Genomic DNA, 11304 nt, shown 5'->3' on the forward strand with positions numbered 1-11304 from the left:
AGAAAAAAAGCCACATAGTCTGTGCGCATCCCATCTATAAATTTTCCCACACATCGAAGTGAAATGAATTGTAAGTTCCTCTGTATAGAACAACTTGGTATTAATTGATTTCCATTTTAAATGGAGTGCAAATTTGTTGTAGTTCAATGGGAATGCCTGACTCAGTGCCTGGTAGAAAAAGTCATAATTCCAGTGACGTTGCGGGTTATTCTCATCTGTAATTCTATGTAATTTCAGTGCGATTTAACAAGAATGTGCCATTAAGTACAAAGCATTTGCTGCAGGCAATATTTGTATTTTCTATTTTGGCTACTTTGGAGAAGAAATAATTTCAATACGAGTTTCATAGCTATTACTTGAGCAATCCTTAAATAGTAATATTGGGCTGTTTTACGACGATTAACCCCTAAGAGGTAATACTTTTCCAACAACTAGGTATTCTGAAATACCTACTATATTTAGGCAGTAGTCCACTGACCCCATGCATATTTACTTCAAGTTGCATTATGAATACTAAACAAAAATTTCAAGTCGGGATACGTAATTCCGTAATTTCCAACAGCCCTCTCACAATTTTAATTACACGTGCCTTCTGTCTAAGCAGCGTTAAATCCAGAATTTATGATGTCGAAAATAAAAGTAGCGATTTAAATCCGATTTCCGACGGCGCGCACTAATCTTTAATGACGTTTAGTTTTACGGAGCACTCAATTATTTTTAGAAACTACTCGATCTAAGTTAGAAGTGGTGTTTTAATATCATTTATTGATTAAAATAGCGTTCTTCTAAAATGATATTACTTATTCGTCGTTGTTAACAAGAAAACATTTTTCTTTTCTAACAGTCTTTAACGATACTTTGAAATGGACTGCTTCCAATATCTTTGTGTTATAATAACAATCTGATTCTATGACTTATAAAATTGACCTTACTTAAATCCCTTTAATTTTCGTTGAGCGCGATATGGGGATATTAAATCAATATTTTCTTTGGCCAACTCACGATGTTATCTTTTTAGCAGGACTGTAAAATATTTGCTGAGATAAAACTTTATGTTCAGCCTTTACAAGCTTTGGCCCGCACTTAATTTTTTTTACAATTGCACTAATATATTGATGGAAAAATGCTCTGCATCTTGTAGCAGATCCGGACTCACCTATTTGAGATACACGTCCTGACAAAAGGGCTTTCCTATTCTGGTAATCATAATTCTCAAATGAAATTTTTCACTGGATAATGAAATCTGGGGATCTCCTGGTCGTTGTGGCTCCTACTCGCTGTGAATATTGAACGGATACTGATCTGAAGGCAGATCCATTGCTCTTTTCACACTTCACTTAAAGTGCCAAAAACTCTAGTAGTTCAGACTCACACTCGCACAGACACATGTCACCAACTGGCAAACAGAAATATTATATATATTAAGCAAATATGTGTGCTAATAAACAATGTATCAAAAGAGCGGCAAGCTGCTATCTGAGATCTGCGAACGGCGAACTGGGTGAACCTGCGAATGAAGCCCGAGCTGTTTGCCCAACCAATTTAGCGCTTGTTGCAAAATGAAAGCCGTTTTTCAAACTGAAGTCGCGCGCCCGCTCGCTCCGGATTGAGATATATGTACTACTCGGATCCCGATTCTCGCATATCACAAAGCTCAGATACAGTAGTAACGAGCACGGAAATTTTTATATCGGCACGCTGCGCATGCTCAATTGATTTGCAGCTTTTTTGCTAGCTTTGGCCAAATTGATTTACCGGCTGTTCTGCCGAGCTAATTTCACATCATAACTTTTGGCTTAACTGGTTCGGCATCGGTTTAGCAGTTAGCTTTCCTCGCCATCATGTGATGGATTAATTAAACAATAATTACTAATTGTCAGTAATCAATAATTGCCGAACAAACAAAAGGCCAAAAGCGTGACACGTTTTTTTGGCCAACTCCTCGAAAACTGATTGTTTGATGACGTAGGCAACAGTTCCCATGCCTTTTAAAAAGATACCTACGACATTCGATATTTAGATTGTTTTTTTTTTTTTTATATTAATATTAACAATACTGAAAACGTACAAAAGTATATCGATCGATATGAAAGACCATATCTCTATAAGTTCTTATATTATTCTAGAAAACTTGTGGTTTTAAATGTTTTCACAGTCCCGATTTGAATTTTCCAAACTCAAAGCACTGCACCAGTTTGAAATATTGCAAAGACTTTCTTCAATCATAAACAATTTTTATTTAAGATGCATATTCCATTGATAAGACGTTTAAATGAAATGTATTCATCGTTTCTTTAAGGGTACATTAAGTAGCTATATGTAAGCTAGCACATGGTAATGACAACAACGATTCAGTTAAGCAATTTAATGTAAACTTTTTAAAAGGGTACAAAATTTAGCAATTCTAGAAACAACCTTTTCTTCTTTAACTCATCGGTAACTTTCTGAATACCCCAAAATCTATGCTCACGATGGCCAATATCCTCATAATTTTCTTTCCATGCTATGCTATCAATCAACAAATGTATGCTAATTTTATTTGACGGATTTGTTGCAAAGCCGTCTCAGCGTTGATTCCCGATGTAAATAAACTTACGAAAATCGCAAATATCTATCACTTCGTCCCCAGTGGGCCGCGCTTAACCTTGTTATTGAACTCCCGCCCGGATTGTCGCAGCTTCCATCTAAGTGATACCTATTAAACAAACGCCACAACAAAACAGGTGACAATCATATTTTTCCACAAAAAAAGAGAGAGATAATATTTGCCGCTAATTCAATTTATTGTGCTTTGTGTTTATTTGCATTGGGAATCCGAGGAGCTGAAGTTGTTTACATTGGCAATTTCACAGTCATTATGGTCTCCCTTATATGGGGTATAATGTAAAGTGCAAACAAGAAAATTTCACAGATTCCACTGGTTATATGTTCAGGCTGACGGTTGTTTCCTCTCCAAATCCCGGATGAGGCGGTGGAAGATCCTTAAACCGTTTCCATACCAATTCATTTCTAAAGACCTTATCAAAGAATTTGTTAGCCCTCACATAGTTTGGATTCCGTATGAATCTCTTCTGCCGACCTCGCTCCTTTTTCCATTTCTCGAGGCCTTTGGTATAGCTAGTTGATTCAAAGCTTATATCTTTCTGATCCTTATTCGTGCTGTTAGGTGATTCACCTCCTTGCTTGACCGGGGTTTCAGTTTCAGAAGACTCTGAGTGTGTTTCGGTGATTCCTGTAGATGAAGAAACCAGATTGGCAGTCATAAGCAACAATAAAATGAAAATTGCCAACAATGAACTAGACATGTTTGGTTAGCGACAGATCGGACAGTTTTGAACAATTTAAAATAAACGGCTATAATGATCTATGACTTATTGAAAATTAATTAGGTTACGGCTAATGGGGCGATAATTCAAAACACTGAGCACATTTTTATATTGATCGATGCGCAGATTGTGATAGAATTATTCACACAAATCGTTCTAATCTATTGTAGCCGTTCGATATAGTCGCTATATCACTATTCGCTATAATCGATTTTCCCGTCTATTAGGTTCCCGTTAGTCAGCGAGAAGATATAAAAAATCAAAATTGTAAATTCAAACAAGAGATAACGCTATAGTCGAGTTCCCCGACTATCTGATACCCGTTACTCAGCTAGTGAAAGTGCGAAGGAGAGTCTTCAACAGTGACAGTTTTTGGCGGTTTGTGGGCGTAAAAGTGGGCGTGGCAAAAAGTTTTTTGGCAAATAAATAGAAATTTACAAAACTAATACAAAAATGAAAAAATATCAAAACATTTTTCAAAAGTGTGGGCGTCGCAGCTTTGGGCGGTTTGTGGCATCGACAAACTTGCGCTGCGTCTATGTCTCTGGAGTCTGTGTGGCTTAGTCTCAACTTTCTAGCTTTAGTTGTTCCTGAGATCTCAGCGTTCATACAAACGGATTGCCAAATCGACTCGTCTATTGATCCTGATCAAGAATATATATACTTTATATGGTCGGAAACCCTTCCTTCTGCCTGTTACATACTTTTCAACGAATCAAGTACTCTTTTACTCTATAAGTAACGGGTATAAAAACCACGAACTTTCCTAATTCTACATTGTAGAGCGTGACAGTATTCTGCAGCTTGGGGGCGTTATGGTCGGCAGGGATGAAATCGATGAAAATTAGCAAGAAAAAAAGAGTGTAGTCCCCGCTAAGTAATGCCCAAAAACTGCCACGCCCACAATTTTGACAAATAGTTTAATTTTTTGTTTTTTTTTTTAGGCTTGTAATTTTTTTATCGAATTGCCATAAAACTTTTTGTTACGCCTACTCCAACGCGCGCAAACTGCCCAAAACTATCACGCCCATACTTTTTAAAAATATTTCAGTTTTTTGTCATAAATTTATTAGTCATATTTATATTAGTCTTGTAAATTATTATCGACGATAACACGCCCATACTTTTGAAAAAGGTTTTAATTTTTTTTCATTTTAATCGATTTGCCAAAAATCTTTTTGCCACGCCCACAAACCGCCCAGAGCTGCCACGCCCACACTTTTGGGAAATGTTTTAATAGTTTTTCATATTTTTATTAGTATTTAAAATTTCTATTGATCTGCAAACAAACTTTTTGTTACGCCCACCCTAACGCCCACAAACCGCCAAAGACTGCCAGTGCTAACATTTCTGGGTAACAGGGTATCAGATAGTCGGGAAACACGACTACAGCGTTGTCTCTTGTTTTAGTTGTGGAATCGTAATTAAAATAGATTTTGTGTCATAACTGCAGAATGTTGGGTATGATGTTACTGTTTTTAAGTCCTCGGAAATCTAGTACTTTTTTAACGAAAGGTCTAATTTTACCGGTCAAGTACGGTCACACTACCAAGCGCAATTGTGAGGATTTTTAGATTTGGTCAGTAAATGGACTAAACACACACAAAATATAGAGGACTGAAGCAGAATTACTTGTTGGAAGTCACAATGCCACCTACGATTAACAATTCGGCGGTAAGCAGTGCCGCCGAAAAGCGAACCCAGCGGCAAACGGAGCGCAAGTAAGTGGACAGATCCCTAAGCAGACACGAGACCTACGATTACCTTGCAGATCCGAGATAATTTGCCGCGTGAAGTATGGAAACAACCTGCCGGATATACCCTTCGATCTGAAGTTCCTGCAGTACCCTTTCGACAGTCACCGCTTCGTGCAGTACAATCCAACGTCGCTAGAGCGTAACTTCAAGTACGACGTTCTTACGGAGCACGATTTGGGTGTCACGGTGGACCTGATTAACCGGGAGCTCTATCAGGCCGACTCCATGACGATGCTGGACCCCGCCGATGAAAAACTGCTGGAGGAGGAGACCTTGACTCCCACAGACTCTGTGCGTTCGCGTCAGCATTCGAGGACCGTGTCATGGTTGCGCAAATCCGAGTACATCTCCACCGAGCAGACGCGCTTCCAGCCCCAGAACCTGGAGAACATTGAGGCCAAGGTCGGTTACAACGTCAAGAAGTCGCTTAGGGAGGAGACTCTCTACCTGGACCGCGACGCCCAGATCAAAGCCATCGAAAAAACCTTCAGTGACACCAAGAGCGAAATTACCAAGCACTATTCCAAGCCCAATGTGGTACCAGTGGAGGTACTGCCTATCTTCCCCGACTTCACTAATTGGAAGTACCCGTGCGCCCAGGTCATTTTTGACAGTGATCCGGCTCCTGTCGGAAAGAACGTGCCTGCCCAGCTAGAGGAAATGTCGCAGGCCATGATTCGGGGTGTGATGGACGAGAGCGGCGAACAGTTTGTCGCCTACTTCCTGCCCACAGAGCAGACTCTGGAGAAACGCCGCACCGACTTCATCGCTGGCGAGCTTTACAAAGACGAGGAGGAGTACGAGTACAAGATCGCTCGAGAGTACAACTGGAACGTAAAGACTAAAGCTTCCAAGGGTTATGAAGAAAACTACTTTTTCGTAATGCGGCAAGACGGCATCTACTACAACGAACTGGAAACCCGTGTGCGCCTTAACAAGCGTCGCGTTAAGGTTGGGCAGCAACCCAACAATACCAAGCTGGTAAGTATATTTCCTATATTGCTATTTTTCTGAACCCATAGCCGAAACTTTCACTACGTTCTATAAAAATGTTAATTTATTATTTTTTGTATTATTAATGTTGAAACCGAACTATATCGTCCAATAAGGTACAATTTTAGTACATATAGTGTAAAATTGTGTACGAGTTGCCTTTTATATTTCGGGAATATTTTAGAATTGTTTTTTTACCAAGTGTCAAAGCACTTTTGCCACTCTGATTGAGATATCTCCAAATGCAACACCTGAACGCATCAACCGCGTCTTCAGGTGTCGAAAAACGTTGACCTCTCATTTTATTTTTTACGTGTGGGAATCAAAAAAAGTCGGGAAGAAGAAGTTCGGTGCCAAGTCAGGACTATACGGTGAATGATGTTTTAAGTGCTCACAATTGCAGTGGTTTAAGCCAATGTGTGGGACTGTGTCGTATTGGTGAATTGTGATCCGGCTTTGGCGATTGGTTTTTTATGATTTCTCTGATTAGTGCGTTGTTTATGTAAAGTTTTCCCGAAAAAACAGGAATGTACGATAGATTTTTTAGTCGACTGATTAAAACCCTAGGGTTGTCCATTCCCGAAATAAAAAAAGTAACCCTCGTACTAGGTTCGGTACTAGATAGGTGAAAGGAACTGATCAGAATCACTTGCCTAGTCGATCTGTTTGCGGGTCTGTCCTTCTATAAAATGAAAAGTGGCTATTTAACCTGTTTTCTTCCAGGTTGTCAAGCATCGCCCGTTAGACAGCATGGAACATCGTATGCAGCGCTATCGCGAGCGCCAGCTAGAAGTTCCCGGCGAGGAAGAGGAGGAGATCGAGGATGAAGTTTTGGAAGACGAGGAGCAGACTCAAATTATTGGCGAGACAGAGAAGAAGATCGAGGATACCGCCGGTGTTGCACAGGTAGCATCTGGAGAAAACTCACCCGCCCAAGTAACCCGCGATCGACAGTCACGTTCTCGGACACGAAGTCGCAGTGGGTCCAGTTCAGGTTCAGGATCTGGCTCCGGTTCGCGGGCCAGCAGTCTTTCAAAGTCTGGTTCTCGGTCTGGTAGCGGCTCCAGATCTCGCACAAATTCTCCGGCAGGATCCCAGAAGTCCGGATCGAAATCGCGATCACGTTCGCGATCCCGTTCGAAGTCCGGCTCTCGGTCGCGTTCTCGATCTAGATCCAAGTCCGGTTCCCGATCCCGTTCGGGCTCCAGATCTGGCTCGCATTCGCCCAGCCGATCACGGAGTGGCTCGCCTTCTGGTTCAGGATCCAGTTCTGGAAGCGGTTCAGAAGTATAAATAATAACAAAAAATGCCGTTCCAGATAAATAAGTCTACACTTGAAAATTTAATAAACTTGATTTAATATAATATTCGCCTCAATTCGGAGGTTAGGATTGTTGTGGTTTTAAATAAAATCGGCAGTTAAACATAATTCCAAGTTAAATGTTTATACCCGTTACTCGTAGAGTAAAAGGGTATACTAGATTCGTTGAAAAGTATGTAACAGGCAGAAGGAAGCGTTTCCGACCATATAAAGTATATATATTCTTGATCAGGATCAGTAGCCGAGTCGATCTGGCCATGTCCGTCTGTCCGTCCGTCTGTCTGTCCGTATGAACGTCGAGATCTCAGGAACTACAAAAGCTAGAAAGTTGAGATTAAGTATACAGACTCCAGGGACATAGACGCAGCGCAAGTTTGTCGATTCAGGTTGCCACGCCCACTCTAACGCCCACAAACCGCCCAAAACTGCCACGCCCACATTTTTGAAAAATGTTTTAATATTTTTTCATTTTTGTATTGGTCTTGTAAATTTCTATCGATTTGCCAACAAACTTTTTGCCACGCCCACTCTAACGCCCACAAACCGCCCAAAGCTGCTACGCCCACACTTTTGAAAAATGTTTTGATATTTTTTCATTTTTGTATTGGTCTTGTAAACTTCTATCGATTTGCCAAAAAACTTTCTGCCACGCCCACTATAACGCCTACAAACCAGCAAAAACTGTGTTTAGGACTCTCCTTCTCCCTTCCACTAGCTGAGTAACGGGTATCAGATAGTCGGGGAACTCGACTATAGCGTTCTCTCTTGTTTTGTAATGAAACCAAGTCGGGTCCTTGGCGATTTACACTTGGCCTTACCATCTCAACACTATACTGTCTGGGATAAAGCAAATAATATCCACACAAAAATAGTAATTAATTAATTAAAATAATATTAATTAATTATTAATTAATAATAACAGGAAATTGATTAGATCGCCTATAGGCGAACAATGTAGAATGTTTTACAAACATTGTAATCAATATCCTTTTCAATTATTCCTATGTTATTGTTAGAAACAGTTATTTGCGGTATGCGGGCGTATCCAAATGATAGAAAGGGTATTAATGTACATATATCTTCGTTCCACCTACGTGGCGTCCATCAAAAAGCGTTGAAAAACTTCGCCATCGGAACTGGGTAGCTCCGTTTGTTGCGGCGAGTAGATTCTCAAGTTTTGGAGTTGCTGCAGTGGAGAGCCGTTCCCGCTAAATTGTACAACCGCAACCGGCTGTAGGGGTATGAGCTGCCCCTCCTTCCTTGTCTCCACACCACAGATGCCCAGCTTCTGGCACTGCTCCACTACAATGTCGTCGATTGACTGCGAGAGCAGTGCCTCCTGTTCCGGATCTGCAATCGAGCTCCTGTTGATGGCAGTTATTTCGGCGCTAGCTGGGGAGGGCTGAGTGGGGGAGTCGTTGACCTCGAGGAACGCCTCTATCAGCTGCTCCGGTGTCTGGGCCTCCTCAGTGGGACATCGATGGGTCCTTTGACTGACCTTGTACCTGAACGTCTTCTGGCAAAGCTCGCACTTGTAGGGCATCACTCCTGTGTGGATGCGCGTGTGGACAAGGAAGGACACTCGCTGCCGGAAACTCTTGCCTGTGGATGAGTCCGACATACAGAAAAGTGACCGGGTAAAGAAAGTGCACTTGGCATAGGTGTATGTTTATTTTGAAGTTGGTTAACCAAATAACAGATATAAAAAGAATGTTTTCTTTTTTTCATCGCAATAGGTAAGTGTAGCTGCATAATTAAAGAGTATGATCAATACTTACCGCAGACTTCGCATTTGAAGGGCTTTTCGCCACTGTGAATCCTCTGGTGGTTATGGAGAGTAGACAGTTCCTTAAAGGCGCGTCCACAAACCCCGCAGACATGAGGCTTTACCTCGCTGTGGTAGAGCAAATGCTTGTGGTACGACTGCTGGAAAGTGAAGGTCCTTGCGCAGATTTCGCACGTGTACGGCATTTCGCCGGTGTGAAGCCGCTTGTGCTTCTTTAGAAAGTATTTGGTGGTGAAGGACTTGCTGCACACGTCGCACTCCCACAGCTTCGGGGTGAGCGTACCCGACTCCGGCGAGCTGGGGGACTGCTGGAGCATGCTCAGCGCCCCACTCAGAGCATATGGCTGGGATGTGGTGCACATGGAGTTGGAGCCAAGGGCTCCAGGCTCTGTGTGTCGAATGCGATCACAAATGCTCAGCTTTGGCGAAACTGCAATGGTGGTGGGCGCGGGACTGGGATTGGAGAAGGGCACTCCCATCATGTGCACTACCTTTAGATGAATTCGAAGGGAGCCCTTCATACGAAACGTCTTGGAGCAGAGATGACATTTGTAGGGCTCCTGGTCCTGTATGAAAGAAAAATCGGAATTTCGCTTATAACTACTCATTTATCAATAGGAATAGGATAAAGCCCATTAAATTAAAAAAAAATGCACTTTATTTTCGCGTAAACTTAATTAAATGTCACACGTTTATTAAAATCGATGTACGACAATCACAATGTTTCATTTTCGTAACTATCAAAGATGTCACTTTTTGCTTTATGACTAATTTTATTATAACCTTACAATTTAAAAGTTATCAAAATCGGACGACTATAGCTGTCATAGGAACCGTAGTAAAATTAATTGAAAGTAATGGAACATATACATATGTTGTTCTTAAAGTAGATAATTACTGCAAGCGTATAAAAGATTTTGGTATAGATGTAATGCCAGTGGGCATTAAAGCCAGCGCTAAATCAAATGTATAGAATGACTATAGAATATATGAGTGAGATATGAGAAAACGCGTAATCCAACAGCTTTACGAAATTTCTCTTTGGATAATAGCAGTAAATATTAAAACATTGGTAATACTTACCAGCTCCTTCTGTTGGGGCTCCTTTTGTTTCGGCACTCCCTCTGCGTTTTCGTGGACTAAGCGGATGTGCATGTCCCTTAGCTCGCTATTCCGGAAACCGAATTCGCAAATGTCACAGTGGGCGGGAAGAGTGGGAGGAACAGGCTGTGGGGGTGGGACGACGGGCTTGGACTTTGTTCGCTTAGCCCTCCGTTTGGGAGCAGCTGCGGCAACGAAGGCGCAGGGGGAAGCTGGTTGGCCATTCGCTGGACTCCCGTTTTTCTCCTGAGCCATCAGGCTGGTGTGCGAGAACAGGTGGATGGTGAGCTTGTCCAGTCCCAGAAAGAGCTCCTTGCAGTTGGTAAAGGGACAGGCAAGTGGACCGTTCGCCGCCTTGATCAGCCTCTGCTGCAGCGCATCAATACTGCCAAAACTGGGCACCGCGCACAGCGGACACAGCAACGAGGTGGAACACATTCCCGCCAGCGCACTCAATCGAATCTAATGCAAATTCTTTACCTCTTATTGGGATAATCCTCCTGTTCAGTCAGTGATCATATATTCAGGAGTCCATTGCCAGACTGTACAGTCTTTCTGCATTCACAGTTTTCTAAAAATATCAGCAAGTGAAGATTTTTAAAAACTTTTGGGCCCAGCAATCTGTGTTTTCGACACCGATGCCAGCTAACGAAATAATGAAAAAGAATGAAATGCCCGGCGCGGATCGTCGATTGGCCAAGAAGACTTTCGGAAACACTCACAGCACCGAAAACTCACCTCTCGAAAAAGGCAGTCTCTTTTCTCCGTATCTCTGGGTAGCTCATTTCGAAATATAGCTCTGAGCACGGGTATATACTATATGTAGAAATATTCTTAGCCGATATATGTTGCAGTGGCGGCCATATAGCCTACGTTCTAGCCTTTGTAACGCACGACGACTAGGGGCCAATCCGCCTAATATGTATGAAGACTTTTCTAGCGATCCATCATTATGGCCAGGCTAATTGGCTTTCAGCCAATATCTAATTGGAATATTCGTTTTTTTTGTAGTAACTACTG

At 41.9% G+C, this 11304-nt stretch overlaps 3 protein-coding genes across 3 annotated transcripts; 1 reads left to right on the forward strand and 2 right to left on the reverse strand.

Moving 5' to 3' along the window:
- Positions 1 to 2764: 2764 nt before the first annotated feature.
- On the reverse strand, positions 2765 to 4866 carry LOC6535323 (the record flags this gene model as incomplete). The annotated part of the gene is made up of 2 exons (XM_002095943.3): positions 2765 to 3232; positions 4800 to 4866. Coding segments are annotated over 2 exons (378 nt in total), but the record flags the coding sequence as incomplete, so codon positions are not given.
- LOC6535324 (RNA polymerase II-associated factor 1 homolog) lies at positions 4864 to 7464 on the forward strand. The gene is made up of 3 exons (XM_002095944.3): positions 4864 to 5047; positions 5098 to 6064; positions 6800 to 7464. The coding sequence occupies exons 1-3, from the start codon at positions 4974 to 4976 to the stop codon at positions 7367 to 7369; spliced, it is 1611 nt and encodes a 536-aa protein (XP_002095980.1). The 5' UTR covers positions 4864 to 4973; the 3' UTR covers positions 7370 to 7464.
- A 1023-nt stretch (positions 7465 to 8487) lies between these two features.
- On the reverse strand, positions 8488 to 10944 carry LOC6535325 (zinc finger protein 2). The gene is made up of 3 exons (XM_002095945.4): positions 10267 to 10944; positions 9176 to 9749; positions 8488 to 8999 (listed from the first exon to the last, which is right to left on the reverse strand). The coding sequence occupies exons 1-3, from the start codon at positions 10720 to 10722 to the stop codon at positions 8488 to 8490; spliced, it is 1542 nt and encodes a 513-aa protein (XP_002095981.1). The 5' UTR covers positions 10723 to 10944.
- Positions 10945 to 11304: the final 360 nt, after the last annotated feature.

The sequence above is a fragment of the Drosophila yakuba genome, chromosome 3R, assembly GCF_016746365.2.
Source record: "Drosophila yakuba strain Tai18E2 chromosome 3R, Prin_Dyak_Tai18E2_2.1, whole genome shotgun sequence".
NCBI classification, from domain to species: domain Eukaryota; kingdom Metazoa; phylum Arthropoda; class Insecta; order Diptera; family Drosophilidae; genus Drosophila; species Drosophila yakuba.